General features: G+C 45.2%; 2 protein-coding genes across 2 annotated transcripts in view; both read right to left on the bottom strand.

The window, feature by feature from the left end:
* Positions 1-1,713: 1,713 nt before the first annotated feature.
* Positions 1,714-8,580, bottom strand: scgn (secretagogin, EF-hand calcium binding protein). Its single transcript, XM_067238084.1, has 11 exons — positions 8,448-8,580; positions 8,240-8,310; positions 6,920-7,012; positions 5,632-5,721; positions 4,983-5,039; positions 4,722-4,799; positions 3,575-3,630; positions 3,170-3,215; positions 3,023-3,082; positions 2,490-2,558; positions 1,714-2,312 (listed from the first exon to the last, which is right to left on the bottom strand). The coding sequence occupies exons 1-11, from the start codon at positions 8,515-8,517 to the stop codon at positions 2,184-2,186; spliced, it is 819 nt and encodes a 272-aa protein (XP_067094185.1). The 5' UTR covers positions 8,518-8,580; the 3' UTR covers positions 1,714-2,183.
* A 296-nt stretch (positions 8,581-8,876) lies between these two features.
* LOC136943969 (F-actin-uncapping protein LRRC16A-like) overlaps positions 8,877-17,344 on the bottom strand; it is a 34,532-nt gene continuing 26,064 nt past the window's right edge. Inside the window, exons 28-38 of the mRNA XM_067237470.1 lie at positions 17,066-17,153; positions 16,794-16,934; positions 15,070-15,136; positions 14,636-14,853; positions 14,419-14,528; positions 13,783-14,317; positions 12,807-12,846; positions 12,345-12,593; positions 12,154-12,252; positions 11,465-11,617; positions 8,877-10,731 (exon numbers count right to left, since the gene is read on the bottom strand). Coding sequence (XP_067093571.1) covers positions 10,559-10,731; positions 11,465-11,617; positions 12,154-12,252; positions 12,345-12,593; positions 12,807-12,846; positions 13,783-14,317; positions 14,419-14,528; positions 14,636-14,853; positions 15,070-15,136; positions 16,794-16,934; positions 17,066-17,153 — 1,873 coding nt within the window. The 3' untranslated portion in view covers positions 8,877-10,558. The remainder of the gene's footprint in view (positions 10,732-11,464; positions 11,618-12,153; positions 12,253-12,344; positions 12,594-12,806; positions 12,847-13,782; positions 14,318-14,418; positions 14,529-14,635; positions 14,854-15,069; positions 15,137-16,793; positions 16,935-17,065; positions 17,154-17,344) is intronic.

Raw genomic sequence — 17,344 nt, 5'->3', positions numbered from 1 at the left:
AAGCCACGTAAACTGTTTTAGTTTATATTAAAACCTGGCAACCCTAATAGTTTGAAGTACGGCAGCTATTATTTCGGTAATCTTGCACCACCTAGTGGCTACAAGAGCAAAATACCTGAGCGGTCAACTGTGTGTGTAACAAAACAGCAGCAGCCTAGCTACAGTAGGTAGCCTATCTGAGAAACAATTCAAATGTCTTCTGTAATGATTCCTTACCGGGAGAGGTCTCCCTTGCCTTACACTTAAATATTAAGATGGGTAAATTTGAGGAGGTGGAGAGAGAGCATGTGTGTGTGTGAAGGTGCACGCCAAATCAGTCTATTTTCTATTAGTATACCATGCTATCTGTTTATCGAGGGGTCTGTTGCCAACCATCGCGTGGGAGGTGAGACACCTGACAGGTAACTGTCAACAGACTAATAAACGTGTGTTCATGGTCACAGCTCCAGCAGCTGATACAATTATCACGCTAACGTTCTACTCATGTTTGTTGACTGCATATCTGATAAGGGGTTGCTTCCTTTGCAGATAAACTTCCGGATCAGTATATGGTAACATACGCTGTGAGGAAGTCTTTTGCTGAATCAGCCTACGGGAAAACTTTCACTGATGTGTGATATCATTGCCATATTAGTCAGATACTTAGTAGGCCTATGGTAAAGTACATTTTAGCATAGTGTTTCCTAAGAAACACTTTTGTTACACTCCTATGTATTATTGGTAACATTGGTTATATTGGTGCTTCTTAATGATGTAATTTGTGTTCATATTCAACTTTATATTGAGATTTATATATATATATATATATAAAATATGTGTGTGTACAGTGTGTTAGCTGTATCCGACTGGACCACTGTGCGGCCCACAGGTCAGGTGATTACTTGTGATCCAGGGAGGAAGCCATCCCTGCCTTTCTTGATGAATGGGGCGGAGTGATTTCCATGGAAACCCACGCTCTCCATGAGACACCATACTGTGTTCTGTTAATACGTCTTCCTGTTCCATTAGTATCCCACCTGGACATGCTCAGAAGCCCTCCATTCATCAGACACGGACCTCTGTTGTAATGCACAATTGATCCGAAATGCTTTCATGGTAATAAACAGGAAATATCGAGAGCTGAAGAAGAAATGTGATTTAACAGACTTTGATATCTAAAATGCAATCCTGACACAAACAGACTTCATGTTTACCCACAAACAAATAGAAACGTCTGGCACCAATGTTAAAGTTAGTTCTCTGAACATAGCATACAACCCTAAAAGCAGTAAATTGTTTGTCAATGGGCAGCTGTTTCACTCATCCCCCCCGCCCACCCGCCCACCCGCCACTCCCAGATAACAAACCAAACACAGTCCACCACGACACACATCTCACTGAACACTGAGAGCAAATATCTAGGGATCTAAGCCTGTATCCACTTAAGACTAGCATCATTACAGTCTATTGAGTGCCTGTGTAGTGTCCTGTTTGCCTAAGAGGTATACGGCTCATTGCAGCTTTGCAGGAAGTCACCCACACACAATTGGGTTCCCTTTTTCCTCTTGCTAAGTGTTGAGCTGTGGCATAAGTGTTTTAAACGTTTGACCATCTGTTAGCCTGCTGCATCATTACACTGTGCTATCTGTCGGTGGAACAGCATATGTATGAAGGAAACGGGTGTCATTCTTGATATTTTATAGAAACAACAAACTACTTTGCATTTAACTTTACACCATTTCTTTATTTTAATTTTAAACATCTTCAAAACCAAATGTCTAAATGTATATGCAAACAGGAGCATGCACGTCGCAAAAATCCATAAACCGTTTGACACTCTAACTGATCCCAAACTAAAACCTACAAAAACAAAGAAAACAGGTATAACAGTAAACCACCACATACTAACATCAGTGTCACTGTACTTCACCGCACTAAATTCTAAAACACATACCCACACAGATTTTCCCTACTTTACATGCAAGAACAATTTCTATGACTCAACACCTTCTTATCTACAGCTTTAACCAATCCACCAACTGTATCTCTACAGTAACAGTTTAGATGTCAGCAGTGAGAGTCAGTGTTTCTGCCCATTCAGAAATAGCATTCTGAGTGACAAACCAGACCCATAGGTATTGTACTGTAGGTGCTTCTGTGGTGTAAATGGATGTAAAGCAAATATCCTCCCCTCTCTGTGCAGCCTAGGGCTGGGCCTTCACCCCCAGACACAGAGCCAGCTCACTCTTCTGGATCTTTCCATCCTTGTTGACGTCACAGTGGCCAAGCAACACTGCTCGCAGCTTGTCCAGCTCAGGACCTGTGATGCTGGGCTGGGGAGAGTAGGAGGGTGGGGGAGAGAGGAAAGGGTGTGGGAGAGAACAATATGTACAGTTAAGCCTGTTAAAATTTGCTTACATGATGTGTCTCTTTTGGTTGTTTAAATGTTTCCATACAGTTACCTTGCCCTTATATCAGTGGCCATGTTTTCAGTAAATACGCCTGCTCACCTTAACTAGTTCCATCATGTCTTTAACAAAGCCGTCCACCTCAGGCCCCTCCAACGCTCCAGTCTTGCTCTGTCAAACACGGAAGGGGGATAAACTCTCTCTACACTGTGATGAGAATAACATTCTTAAAACGAAGATGGATTTTGATAACAATATCAAAGCGAAAGCTAAAAGAAAAACATATTTCTTATGTGATCAGACTCGTATTCTGAGAGGCAGAAGAAAACAATATGTAAAATATGCACTGAGTACAATGATTACAATGTGTACAATATGCATATTGAATATGTAAGCATTAACATTTCACTGTTTAGTTTTTTATTGGTCTAATGATTTTTAATTAATGTGATCCTATTCATTAGAGAAGAATCGGGGTGGCTTTATTGAGCTTGTTGCATAGCTACAGCAGGACGGTCATTGGCATAACTACAACACAATAATATATAATAGTTTCTTGTTGGACATGTGTTTCATTTTAATCTGAAAGGAAGCCTTGCATCTATATCTTGTTTTTCTCAGTCAGGCTCACTCACAACATCATAGTGGTCAAAGATGTGTTCAAAGTCTCTCTTCCTCTCCTCTTTGCTGCAGGCCTGTAGAAACAGAGCGGCAGATTAATCGTGTGTTTCCTGAGAAAATGAAGCTGTGGAATACAGGAGACGAAGGAGGCAAGGACTCACATCCAGTTTGAACTGAAGCAGGAAGTTCTCTTCCAGAGACAGAATTCTATTAGGGGCATTAAATGTAACTCTTATTAGTACAGAAAATACTTTCGATGTTGAAACGAGAGAAGGAAAATATCAAACCCTATACCCCTGACTATGCACTTGTGGAGATCTGAGGTGTTGTACAGGTTCAAGCAATATGGCAGCATTTCCAAGGAGCCAATCAAAACTGTCACATTCTTTCAGATCTCCACAAACATGTAGTGGTTGACACAAGAACACCAAACACAGTCTAGCAAAATGACTGAAGGGTATAATACCTGTCTAGCAGAATGACTGAAGGGTATAATACATGTCTAGCAGAATGACTGAAGGGTATATAATACCTGTCTAGCAGAATGATTGAAGGGTATATAATACCTGGCCAAATCGTTCAAATCCAAGCGTCCATCTTTATTTTTGTCAAATATCTTCATCTGTTAAAAAGAGGGATTGGTGTATGTTGAACAATTGTGTTAGTTAGTCTGAAGGACTTGAGAACAATGTTGAGTCAACTTTCTCAGAATCCTGACATGACATAGAGACATGATATGACATATGACATAACTAAGGCATTCCAGATGCAGTGCTGGCCGGTGGTAAACAGACCAAGAGTGACCAGATAGTCACAGTTTCTCCTGAAGCTCTGGTGATTGAAAGTCAGAGTCTCTCCCTTGTCTGAGGTGAAATAATTCATTTAGGGGACAGAAAATTCAGCTGTTGTCTGTCTGTTGTCTGTCTCTCTGGAGCGCTGTGACCTCCCTATCTGCCCGGAGTCAGAGCTGCTCTCCTCTAAATGGGGTTATGAGAGTCTAGAGGGTAATTTAACGTTTGTCTGAGTTACAAAGTCTGAAATGGAAGGAGTCTCTGGAACTGTGGGATGGGAAATCTTGGACAAGCTCCACAGCACGAGTAGTGTACATTAGGAGTTTCCTCTATTTCTATTAATGAAATATAAATCTAACTTTTCATACAGAACGTTCATGTCAGGTGCTCAAGTCTTGTGTTATCTTCGGGTCATTCTGACCCATCAGTCATTGTGACCCACCGTCGTATTGCGACAACTTTACCGCATACAAAAACAAATAAAAAGCATTTTCTTTTAACCATCGGGCTGTCTCAGACCCCCCACATCGCGAAGGTTAAAAGAAAATGCTTTTTATTTGTTTTTGTATTGGGTAAAGTTCTCGTAACACAACGATGGTTCGTTGTGACCTGAAGGCAGCACAAGGGTTAAATTATCGTTTTTTGTCACTTTTGTAGCATCAGCTGAAATTCTTGATGCTGCGCCAAGATGAAGATGAGCCAAAAACTATTTTATGGACCGAGTTAATGTCGGCCACACTAGAGGGTGATGGTTGCATTAAGCTAATTAGACTGCTGTCTAATCTCATAGGCTGCACCCTGCAGAGGAATAAATCACTTTGTTATAGGGAAAGAGTTTGGGTTGTATTAGCTGCTTGCATGTGTGTTTCACGCATATACCGTATATGTTCCTTCAGGCAAACGCAATGATGTCACCTCTTACCATGGCATCTGTGTACTCCTCCAGTTTGCTGGAGGATACAGTTGTCTGTTGTTGTAGAAACAGATCATTTAGGAAACTCTGTTTTAAAGGACAGACACACCAGTGTAAGAGTAAGACAAACTAGGGTTAGGGTTTGACTTGCTGGTGCAGATGAAAGGGTTACATTATAGTTCAAAATAAAAATACAGGGAATTAAACATCCTTACTTTAGGAGACTTCTGGACTTTACTTTGAGTCTGTTTATGGTAAGGTCAAAATTACCTTCAGCTCCACTGCAGATATGTACCCACTGCTGTCTGCGTCGTACTTCCTCCAGATCTACAGAGAAAGAAGACAAAATGTCACATTCACACCAAACAACACACATTTCCTTATCACATGTGCCTGCATCAGAAATCTACAGTGCAGATTTGGTTGTGTATCAGGTTAAACCGATGTTACAGGAACTGGCATTTTCTGTTTTAGGTTGCATGTCAAACTGAGAATGTGTGGTTTAGCTGTTTAAGGATCTCTCATTAGTTGACTGATCTCTTGGCCCCAGAATATGGATAAAGCAGCGAACCACTACATAGTTCTGCATATAGTTTCTCAAAGAGACAAAGGAGGAGGTATGATCAACAGGGGTATGTTCCCAATCGGTGTGGATTACTACAACATAGCTCGTCCCAAGCTGTAGTTCTTTTCCTTGTAAGAAATCTTCTTGTATCTTATTACTTCATAGTGACAGCCTCCTGGTCACTTTCCACATCTCAACCGTGTTTCCAGTAGTGTGTGCTACTGCATGGATTTATTATCCTTCTGAGGTCAGTGCTTAGACCAGATCTATAGTGCTCAACCTGTGTAAAGCACTGCTTTCCCCTGGGAACAATGTAGACAGGTGTGTGACACAGAGAAGGAAATAACCCTTTACCTGCATGAAGTCGACACTGTTGTCCAGGGCCGCCTCCCGGCGGAACACCAACAGGAAGTTCTCGTCCTCGGGAAGAATCATGTTGGCCAACTGTAACACAGGTTAGAGGCCATGCGTTACGGAAAAGACACGGGGATGCTACCAATCAATCGTTCTTCCACCCGCTGTAGCTCTCCGTCATCTTGGAGCAGGCGTCTGGCATCTTAGGCCAACAGCCAGCCTGGCCGTGTTCCAGCACTTCCTGCTCTTCTGCTAATCAAGTTGGGTCTCCATTAGAAGATTGAGTTGGACTCTGCTCAACCACCACACGCCCAGTCAAACATGTTACACTGGGCTTTACAGCAGCAGCACAGATCTAGCGCAATGCACCAAGTTTACAGCTCAGGTGTTTAAAAACGATGCCTACAGTCAGGAATCCTGAAGATCCTGTTAACTCTCCTCTTTTTCTGCCATCTGCCCCAGGGCTCTATGTCAGTCCAGTACGAGAGTGAAGAGATGACTTCTACAGTATGTCCAACACACATATAAGCACCACAGTGGTACTATAATACTGTAGGTTGTCTCCTCTGGGTCTGTTTTGGTTGCTTTTTATATATAATTTAATATATTATGTGCGGCTTTAGGCAATTTTGTTTTCTATGATAAAATAACTATAAACCAGCTCTAATGTTGTTCTAAGAGAGTCGTACAGACAAGCCCTTTTGTATGTGGCACCACATCTAATCAATTCCAGTAGCTAAACTTTTCATTGGTTGTGTCTGGCAGTGGGCTCTTGCTGTACATTACACAAAAGGCTCCATAAAATTTCAGCCTGCCAGATACAGAAGGTTCATCAAATCTACTTAACCTCTACAACAATGAATCAGAACATGGACAGCTATTGATTTTAGCTCCAAGTACAAAACTGAAAGAAGAGTACAAAACTGAAAGAAGAAGTCTTCTGTTATTTTTTAAGGGTTGCTTTCATTTCTTGAGGGAATGAATAGATTTCAGGGGGAAGTCTTGATAGTGGGCCACTCTGCTTATTCATTAGTCCATCTGTAAGTGCAGTCTAGAGTCCCTCTCACCCTTCTTACTCTTCTGAACCACAGTCCACCTCAACCTCTTTACTCTGAACCACAGGGAGCACAGCTCCAGCAAGTCCCTGGGGGAAAAAAAGCTTCCACCACAAAGGGGATAACCACTGAGAGAAGGAGATGGAGGGAAGGGAGGTTCAAGAAATAAGGATGGAGACAAAGAGGGAAAGATGGACGGGATGAATCCATTAATAGTTAGACTTCTAATATACCTCCTGGATCTGCAGGCGTCCATCTGCAGTGACGTCATACGCTGACATGAAGCGCTGCTTCAGTCTCTTGACCCTATCCTCCGTCACCTTCTCCTGGAAGGACAGAGCAGGGGTCAACACCTGGACATGGAACTGGTGTCATTAATCAGCCAGTTACCATGACCACAAAAGCAGATAGACGACAGCAGGCCAAGGTCAGATATGGATGCTGTTGTCTGTGCGGACTACTTCACCCTTATTACATATGTTAGCACAATGTGTCAACGCCAGGTCAATGTAAAATGGCGTTGCTATTGGACAAAGGTGCTTCCCTAAGAACCACTTAAGGGAATAATTTCCAAGCAAATGACGAGCTGATACAATAAATCATTCAGCCTACCATTACCAGACTGTAGGCATAACTTATACTACACACTGTAGCTTATCAAAGTGTAGAATGTATCTTATCAGTGTAGACTGTAGCTCATCAGTGGGTAGTAGACACTAGACTGTAACTTTGATTACAGAGGTAGTGTGTCAGAGTGTAAACTGTATCTTAGTATGTCAGTGTATGATGTATGACATTAACACAGGACCAGCAGAGGGGTCAGTACACTTAAAAACACCCACTTGCAGACTTACAGGAGCCAGAATCTCTGGTCAGCCAGGTGCTGCTTAGCAACGGTTGGTTAATGAATAATGTTTTTTTTTCCCCCACAATGGTTTCAGTTCCAATTATAGAGCTTGGCTATATTACCTGGCAGTGGACATGCATGAATATATTTCATTAACATTGGAATGAGTTTTTTGCTGGTATTGATTTATTGAATTTCACTGTATCATAAACTTAGGCTAACATTGACATAAAACAAAATGCCTTAAATATCTTTGCGCACAGTTGACCTGCACAAGCTTAAATACAGTACGTTGTGAGCTCTTCCCTGACCAACCCCGCGGACATAATGTTTTCCCGCAACCATCTGCAAAGCACAACCAGTCACTTAGGAAAAGGGCAAGCAGATGTTGTTTTTGAGAACGGGTTAAAATACTGAAAAATATAACAGTTTATTTACTTACATCCAAAATTAACATCCTGACATGTATAGTGTCCTTCCTGTTCTTTATTAATACTCACAAATTAAATGATTAAGTTGAATACACTAATAATGAGATCGTTTGACTACAATTAAATTAATATGTAGCCAATTCACTACAGTCACCAGTAAGTTAAATAAAGGAAGTTTGGATGATCTTCAGGAAATCAAGGCGCGCAAGCGATGGTTCATCTGCATTGGTCATGATTTGATTCCATTACAAATTATTGAACACCAGCTGACTTACCCCTGGACCCAACTTCTTCATCATGTGACGGAAAAAGTCATCCAGCTCTTTACCCTCAATGTAACCATTATCTGGAAAGTTACATATATAAGGACACAATTCAAACAATTACATTGTGACGTCCCAAATTTAGGCTGTTTTCCGTATGAAATCTTCGAGTATTTCAAATGTTTAATCTATGATTAAATACATTCCCCATCCTTCTCACCGTCGGCATCGAAGTGTTGCCAAATTGCCAGGAAACCTGCTGCATCCAAGTTATCAAAGGCGCACTCCATAGCGATATCTTTATATAACTACCCGACGCACAATGTGAAGTCAACTGCTGTCTGGCTTTCAACTTACTCAAAATATGGGCCCCTGAATGCAATCAATTCTCAAACCACACCTCCTTCTGACGTTTATGAATAAAACTGAAAAGCGTACAGTGTCATTCGTCACTGTACAGTAAAACAAAAAAATGCACATGACATTTTATTTGGGGTAAATACATGTTGGACAGCAAACTATCATATTTGGCACTTCTGTGCGTCTGAGCCGTAAAAAGTTCAAGCACCACACCTAGAGGGTTATTTTTTTTAACTCCAACAGAAACCTCCAATTTCATACAATTTGAATGATCATATCTGCAGCCTGTAAAATTATTTTAATTGGTATAAATATTCACATAAGGAAATGTCCACATACAGTAGAATGCTTTAGTAAAACATTAATGTATTTATGCATTTAAAAAATGGACAATACAGCCTAACAAAATAATTGAGAGGAAGAGCAACAGTGATACGTGTACAGTTTTTCTTTTAAAAACGACAAATTAAAGATCTACGATTTGCTTGATCTTTGTCATGAAAATAATAATTGATTGTGTATTAAGATTAATGACAAAACAAAAGACAATCACTTTCTGTAGTATTAACACAATGTACACTTAAAATAAAAGGCATACAAACACCATCAGCCACAGTTTTTAACCCAATAAATTATACATACATTTTGTAGTGTGCTTAGTACCATAATCAAAATAGGATTTTGTGTACATATACACATGTGTGTGCATATATATCAGTATGTTTATTCTAAACATAGTGTATATATTAGACGTGCATATGACAGAAACACACATACATATGTATGAAAGCACATATATACATACAGTACACCTTGGTCACACCATGCATATTGGACACACAAGTAGCCCACACACAATCATGGCTTTCACCGAGCCTCCTGCTGTTCTCCTTTTAATCTCAAAGATTTAACACAAGTTCATTGTTTTACATGACAAACAGAACACAGCCAGCTGCTTTTACACCCCAAACCAAGTTAAGATACACAGAGTAGAACATAAAGTAGAAGAGCAAAGCATTAGTTTGTGTAACATCGGAAACATATGTTTTAAATACATGACATCAAAAATACCTTTTGCCTGAAGGAAGTGAAAGAAAAAAAGAAAAAACTACAAACCGAACAGACACCATCTTGGACAAGGTGCAGCAGCAGTAGAAAGGTGCATGTGGACATGTCTGGCTGCTCCTGTGGTGAGCTGGCATACTCTAGGCTACCTACTCCACTCAGGTTCTCCAGGTAGTTCTGAACAAAAACACTGGGAACAGAATCAGTCCTTCATCTAGAGTCTGTCCTCCAGCCACACAGCCAGGTATCTGAGTAATCAGAGGAGGTCCTCCCCTTAACAAGGATGCTGTTCCACAGTAACATGGCACACACTGCAAGGATCAGAACAGTGCTGCAGCCAGGTTATCACTAGGGTTATTTCAAGTGTACTACAGTCCTCTTGGAAGCATTAAAAAGGTCATAGAGCCTAAACAGCTCTCAGAGCTAACACAGCGTTACAGTTAAAGCACAGTGCAGTACAGTGGTTATGGTTGGCCTGTATTTGCAAATACTGTCAAATACGTCGGATGCACTTGATTTTGGTCTCACCCACTGCCGTGACACCAGTGGATTGGTACAATAAGTGCCAACTGAGAGGCCAATCAAAAGCACCTCAATCACAAATAGAAATACATGCTTTCTGGTCATTTACTTCTCTAATTGTCCCAGATCAACAGAGCCCGGGGCTGAGGCTACAGAGGCTGGGGGTGAGGCTACAGAGGCTGAAAGAGGCTTAGGTTAGGCTTAGGTTTTCCTGATTGCAGGTTGAGACGACTGTCAGAAAGCTACTCTAGTACCATGCATAGAAATACAACTCTCTGAATGAACCTTTTATCCTCGAATTCACTTGCATGGAAATGGCCTTTCAAAGAACTTGTATTTCTATAAGGTGCAGAGGACTGGTCAATCCCCGTACAGTAAGTTGTCTCATATGAAAATAAAGTCTTTGTCTGCTTCTTCCCCGGAGTCGGAGGTCTTCCTCCCCGGGCCCCGGTCCTTCCTGTCAGGCTTGGGGGAGAGTTCTGTGGTCTTGTGGTCGTTGGAGGTGGTGCGGCTGGGGCTGGACCGCTGGGCTGGGTCAGACACACTGGCTGACCTCCCTGGGACAAGACGACATGCCGTACATATCAGGAACAACAGGGGGCGCTGTAGGCTACCGATTTAGAACAAAGAGCTTCCACTAGAATTCCCTTGTATGTACGTATACTACATATACTACTAATATACACCTAATATGGAGTAGAAAAATATGTGAATACTGAGATTATAAATGACACACATAAAACACTTTTAAAATAATCATAAAATGAGTAAGAAAGGTTTTGTAATGAAAAATACAGCAGATTTTCAAACAAGCAGCAAGACATCTTTCAAATGCGTACTGAGACAATAACTAGACGGATGCTAGTTGTTATTCAGCTCAGCATGTCAGCTCTTTGAAAGTATCGATGTCTTAGATGCTGGTTGGAAAGGATCACCAACAGCAGACGTCATTATGGAAAACTTAAAAGACAGTCAAACTAAATCTTTTGTTGAGAAGTGCAATAATGTTTCTGACTGCTGTGACCCGCTCCTGGGATGAGAGACGGATGAGCAGAGACAGTGGATGAGAGGAAGGATGGAGAGGAGGATGAGCAGGGAGGAGGACATTGAGCAACACTTAGAAGGAGGAAGTTGTCCCTGGATATTGATTTAGGGTCAGTTTAGGTTTTGTCCCTGATGGTCATAGTCTGAATTTAGAGAAGATGCACTGATCCCAGATCCGTATCTAGAAGCAACTTGGTTGAGGAGAGCGGTGATAGGGTGAAGGGTGAAGGAGAAGGGGGATCTAACCAGGCCGGGGGAGGGACTTCCTGCTTTCATGCTCGCCCACTTCCTCTGCGGAGGCAGTGCTGCAGGATGATTGTGGGGAGTGTCGGACCCTGGCCACAGGTAGCTCCACTTCCTGGTCGGAATCAAATACGCTAGTGTCTCCCACCTGGTCTACTGGGACAGGGCGGAGTCTGAGCTTTAGAACTTGTCAATCAGTTAGCATGCTCACCTGTAAGCACATCTGCTAGCACAGACATACCCATCATCTCTCATATCAGCCTGAAACTCTTGAATATGGACTCCTATGAGTCCAACATCTAATCTACAACCAATCATGTATAATTATTTGATTTGTTATTGCTTATCAAGATCACGGTGATTGGCCCGTAACCCCTCAGCGGGGCTGTGGAAGCTACCACTAGCAGGAGGGGGAGACACTGATCTTGAGGAATCTGAAAGGCTCAGATTTCCGATGGAGGGACACAGCAAGGGGGTGCATGGCAAACACACCACATAAATACAACACAGACATAAACGCATCTCACACGGACAGATTCAAACCAAAAGCAGCTGCATCAAATGGGCAAAATGGGATTCAACCAAAGACAATGTGAACGACTGGATATCTAATCCTTAAATACTTATAAAGTAACTATTCAGCAACTGAACTACTATAGCTTGGTAGTATGGGTATTGGGACACACTGCTACCTTCTTTTGCTGGGCTGGTCTTACTCGCCGAGCTACCCAGGAGGGGGCTGCAAGGACCCTCCTTCTCCGACGGCGCCCTCTTGAGGCCAGAGGACTCGTCTGAAAAAACAAAGAAAGGGCATCACCTCGCAGTGCTGGTGGGCTTCAGAACACCGCCCCAGAGAGCAGCAGTGTGGCGTGAGAGGGCTTACCTATGCTCCTAGTGCTGCTGGTGCGGGGTTTCTGGGGGATGGAGGGCCGGGCAGCCAGGCTGGGCTTGGCCCCCTGGGGGGGTGGGGGTTTGGGGCTGGCATGGCCCGTCATGGAGGAGGGGCTCCGGACTCTGGAGGCTGCCTCTGGACGGGCATCGGCCCCACGAGTGGGAGGCCTCTCAGGGGACACCCTCGCCTCTGTCCTGATGGAGCCACTGGGAGACCTGCTCTCTGGTGGGGGGGGCTTAGCTGATTATACACACACACACACACACACACACACACACACACACACACACACACACACACACACACACACACAGGAGGTAACAGATTACACACAGCCAGTGTATAACACAAGTAGGGCCATCACTGAGTGCATTAGACTTGCTCACTGTCACATGGATCACATGTGACAACTATCTGTGAGATGGAGCATGGAGAAGTCAGGAGTCTACTAACCTGTCCCACTGCTGTCTGGGCTGGCTGGCTGGTCCTGACCCTGGAAACAGGCAGCACAGCTGGTCAGTAAAACACACACGCTAGCAAACTCGTACTGGGTTATTCAAAGATGTGTAATATATCTGAACAGTAGGTGGCGATCTGTATTAGAAAATGGGCTTGGCACACGCCCCCCGACTCCCCCCCCCCCCCCACACACACACACACACACACACACACACACACACACACACACACACACACACACACACACACACACACACACACACACACACACACACACACACACACACACTCTAGGGCAAACAGCCTTTTTAAGCAGATGGCAGGCATGGCTCTGCCTAGTGATACAAGGTCAGGGAGAGCTCGTACAAACACCATAAACCTCTTATTCACACACAGGCGCGCACCCATACATTTAGTCATTTAGCAGACGCTCTTATCCAGAGCGACACAGATACACACATACACATGCTCACACACACAGTTCACAAGTGAAAGTGGACAGTTTCATTAAGCCAGAATATGACTATAACACGGAGGGGCCAGTCCACAGTAGCAGGGCAGAGTAGCAGAAAGACAAGTTTAGCAGGCTGAAAGAATAAAGTGTGAAGAAGCTTCCATGCATAAATCCATTCCTGACCACTGGTACTGGAGCATATGTGATCACTTCGAAGGTTTGTGTGCCTGTGTGTGTGTGTGTGTGTGTGTGTGTGTGTACGTGTGTGTGTGATGGCAGTGATTCCCCCAGATAGCCAATGGGAGGTGAAATCTGAGTATGGTCCATCTGGTCTGCCCTCAAGGCCTGAACACACACACACACACAGATAATTCACAGCCTTGGCACGGTCTCTGATGGCTGTGTGAGTCTACAGAGGTGGTTTGGTAGTGTGTGTATGTGTGTGCGTGCATGGAGCGCATTAGCGTACAGCTAGGTGCTTGCCCGTGTACGTGGAGGAGAGAGCGACGTTCCCACCTTGTGTGACCCTGCAGCTCTCCTCTCCTGCTTGGCCTTCATCTCTGCCAGCAGGCCGCTGCCCATCACCTGCACCCCGTAGCGCCGGCCTCCCTGGGGGCTGCCCCGCCCCTCGCCGCCCTCCCAGGGCTCATCCATGGAGTCCGGCGTCCGCAGCTCCTCCGAGCGGTCAGAGCTGCTGCTGTAGTCCGTGGGCTGGCTACTGCCCTCCCCCTTACCGTCATCCCTGCTCTCCCCCCTGCCCCCACCTCTGCCCTCCGCCCTGCTCTCCTGTTTACTCTCCACCTTGGTGTCCCCCCTACTCTCCTTAGGCTTGGGCAGCTCGGGTGTCGGGCTCTTTAGCACCCCCCGAGGGGAGGAGGGCTCTTCTGGTACTGCAGCCACAGGGGCTGGGGCTGGAGAGGGGGCTGGGACAGAAGCTGGGGCTGAGGCCTGGTTCTTGTCAGACTTGGAGGAGCGGGACTTGATGAGGTTGAGGAAGCCACCTTTCTTTTTCTTCTCTCCATCCTGAGAGTCCTGGTTCTTCAGGGAGCGCCTGAGAGATGGGTGGGGAGAGACAGAGAGAGGTCAGAAACCTTTTGCAGCAGAGAACACAATGAGCTGGGAGCAGCCACCCGCAAACAGCTTCAGCCTCACTTGGAGTCCATTTTGGTGACCTTCTTGGAGAAGAATTCCTCCACGCCCTCGTCGACCCTTCCCATGAGGCCGTTCTGCTCCCCGTCCTGTGATGGGGTGCTGGTGATTTGCTGTGAGGGAGAGGGAACAACTCAGACCACTGCTGCCAGGTTCGACAGTCTGGGAAAGATCCACATGCTCTACCACACGATCCTTGATACTATTGTATTGTTCTTACAGGGCTCTTGCTGGACTGTGTGGTCTTGTTCTTGTTCCTGCGTGGCCTCAGCTTGGTAAAGTGCTGAAGCTTCTTGCTCTCCTCAGAGGGCAGCTCCGTCACGGAGGCCGACGCCCCCGACCTCCTCTTCTCCTGCCTGGGCGGGGCCACGGAGGTGGGCGGGTCCTCCACATGCACAGGAACATCCTCCAGGGCCTTGTCCAGGTCAAACTCCATCTCTATTGGACAGAAGGGCTGTCGGTAAGTGGAGGCATATTGGTACAGGGGCTTGTGTATACACAGTACTGTGTTGGGTCGGAAAAGCATCTTCAGGTTTTGGACTGGAGTTGAATTAATGCTACAAGGTTAAAGTGCAGCCAGACAGATCTCGTTTTGAGGGAATCCAAATCGGGCTACTTGAAAATGACTAAACATTAGGTACTTAGCAGACTTACCGAAGGCACGAGACACCGGTCGGAGCATTCGGCTGTGAATGCTTTTCCTTTTGGACTTGGGTGTCATCTGTAAGGCACACACACACGATAACCACAGATCAACAAAGGCTGGAGTAAAAATGTAGTTATCAAAACAGACTGATGAGGGGATCTGTGTGGACACACTCAGACACAGTCTGTTGTCATTCTTACATGTGCGATCTGAATGAAGTCTCATGATCTGACCTTTGTCAGAGCCCTGCTGAAACCTGACTAAGGGTGAGTGCGTTACGTGACCAGGTGAGTGAGAGGCGTGACCAGGTGAGTGTGGGGCACAGAAACACAAGCGTGCGGTCGCCCGCAGAGCAGTGTGGATGGAGGCTGCGTGGAGAAGTGCATTGTGGGACATGGACAGCTAGCTGACCGCAGGAGAGAGCGGATCTGGGTGAAACGCAGCTGGGAAGACGGAACGTCCAGTTCCACTCAAATCAACAGAGCGTTCTATAAATAGAGTTAATCATGGCTTCGTAACAACCCAATGCTGACCCCGGGTTTTGCTATTGCAGGCAGAGCAGGAAGCTGAAGTAGCTGAAACTCTGCTGCAGGACGTCAAGCACCAAGCGGATGAAACCTCCAGCTGTGAGCACTTGAAAAGACAGCCGAGATTTAATCTATTCAAGAGTTGGGTCCCCAGACACAGATTAAGCCTGTCCAGAGACTAGGAGCTCTCTCATATCCACTGATGGACGTGGGCTTTAATCTGGGTTTGAAGACGGGACTCCCAAACACCTGATAGGCATGGACAGGAGGGTTCTGGCATCGCACCAGAGAAGAGAGGGAGGGGTGATGAACAGAGCTGGTTCTAATGCTACAGTGACAGCTTTACAGCACAGACAGACAGGCAGGCAGAGAGCTAGAGGGAGAGAAAGGAGGAGAGAGGGAGAGAGGGAGACAAAGAAAAAAGGGAGAGAGAGAGAGAGTAAGGACAGTGACAGACCAGAAATACTTACACTGCAGCATAGAGTCTCCATGAAGCAAAGGTTGAAGGAGAAAGAGGGAAGGAGGGATGAAGGGATGGAGGTAAGGAGGAAATAAGAGAAGAGTAAAGAGAAGAGGCAGGACAAGAGTCACTGAGAGGCTCTATAGATTCAGAGAGAGGACTGGAAAGTTAACTCTTTAGTAGGGGGGTATTAACCGAGAGAGGGACAGGATGAGAACAGAGAGATGGAGAAAGATTTCAAGATTTTAACATGAGAAGAAGAGTAGAACTGACTGGGTATAGGATGCCTTTATGAAACAGGCAGACAAAAATAGCGAAACACTGCTGTTGGTAGCAAACAGAACAGGTCTCCAACATCACACAGGTATGAAGGTAGCAGTGTGTGAAGATACACACACAAGGCCCAGTCTGGCTCCCAGAGCATGTGCTGCTGCCTTATATCTCATTCATGAGAAGTACCGGGGTTCCTAATTGGTGTGTCGAGTGGTGAGGTCCTGTGCCTGATATCCTAAACTAACCAGAGAGCCTGTATAACCAGGCTTGACAGGAAGGCACCCATGCTGCTTCTCATTACACATCCTCCCCTCCTCCATCCCTCCATCCCCCCCTCCTCCATCTCCTCCTCCTCCTCCATCCCCCCCTCCTCCTCCTCCTCCTCCTCCATCCTCCCCTCCTCCATCCCTCCATCCCCCCCTCCTCCTCCATCCCCCTCCTCCATCCTCCATCTCCCAGCCCCCGACATTACCATGCAGGTCTCCAGGTCGTCCAGCCTCTCCGCCTCCAGCAGCTCTGTGGAGCCCCGTTTGGGAACTCTCTCCTCGGGCACTTCCAGGTCCACAGAGCCCTGCTTGACCAGGGGCCGGCCTCGCAGTACCAGGTGATCCGCCTAACACATGCACACACACAAACATTACAAATACACGTTAAAAGTGTTTGTATGTTTATTTAAGTAGCTGTGTGTGTGTGTGTGTGTGTATGTGTGAGAGAGAGAGTTTGTGAGTGTGTGTGTGAACATACCAGTGTGTGCTGGGAGCCAGAAAGTGCTTCCAGGATCTCATCCACGATGCGGTCTGACAAGAAGGAAGCTAGACTCAGCTTCACCTCACTGGGAGAGAGGACGACATGCAATACACTCAGAAATACATACACATGTACACATCCTACACACACGCACACACACACACACACACAAGCTACACACACACACACACACACTTCACCTTCTTTTGTTCGACTAACTGCTATACCAATACATTGTGGGTAGCACCAAGCATAAATCTCCATTCCTTCACAAAC

This window comes from Osmerus mordax, chromosome 6, assembly GCF_038355195.1.
Source record: "Osmerus mordax isolate fOsmMor3 chromosome 6, fOsmMor3.pri, whole genome shotgun sequence".
NCBI classification, from domain to species: domain Eukaryota; kingdom Metazoa; phylum Chordata; class Actinopteri; order Osmeriformes; family Osmeridae; genus Osmerus; species Osmerus mordax.
Note: the sequence above shows the minus strand (reverse complement) of the source record. Positions and strands in the feature narration are given on the sequence as shown.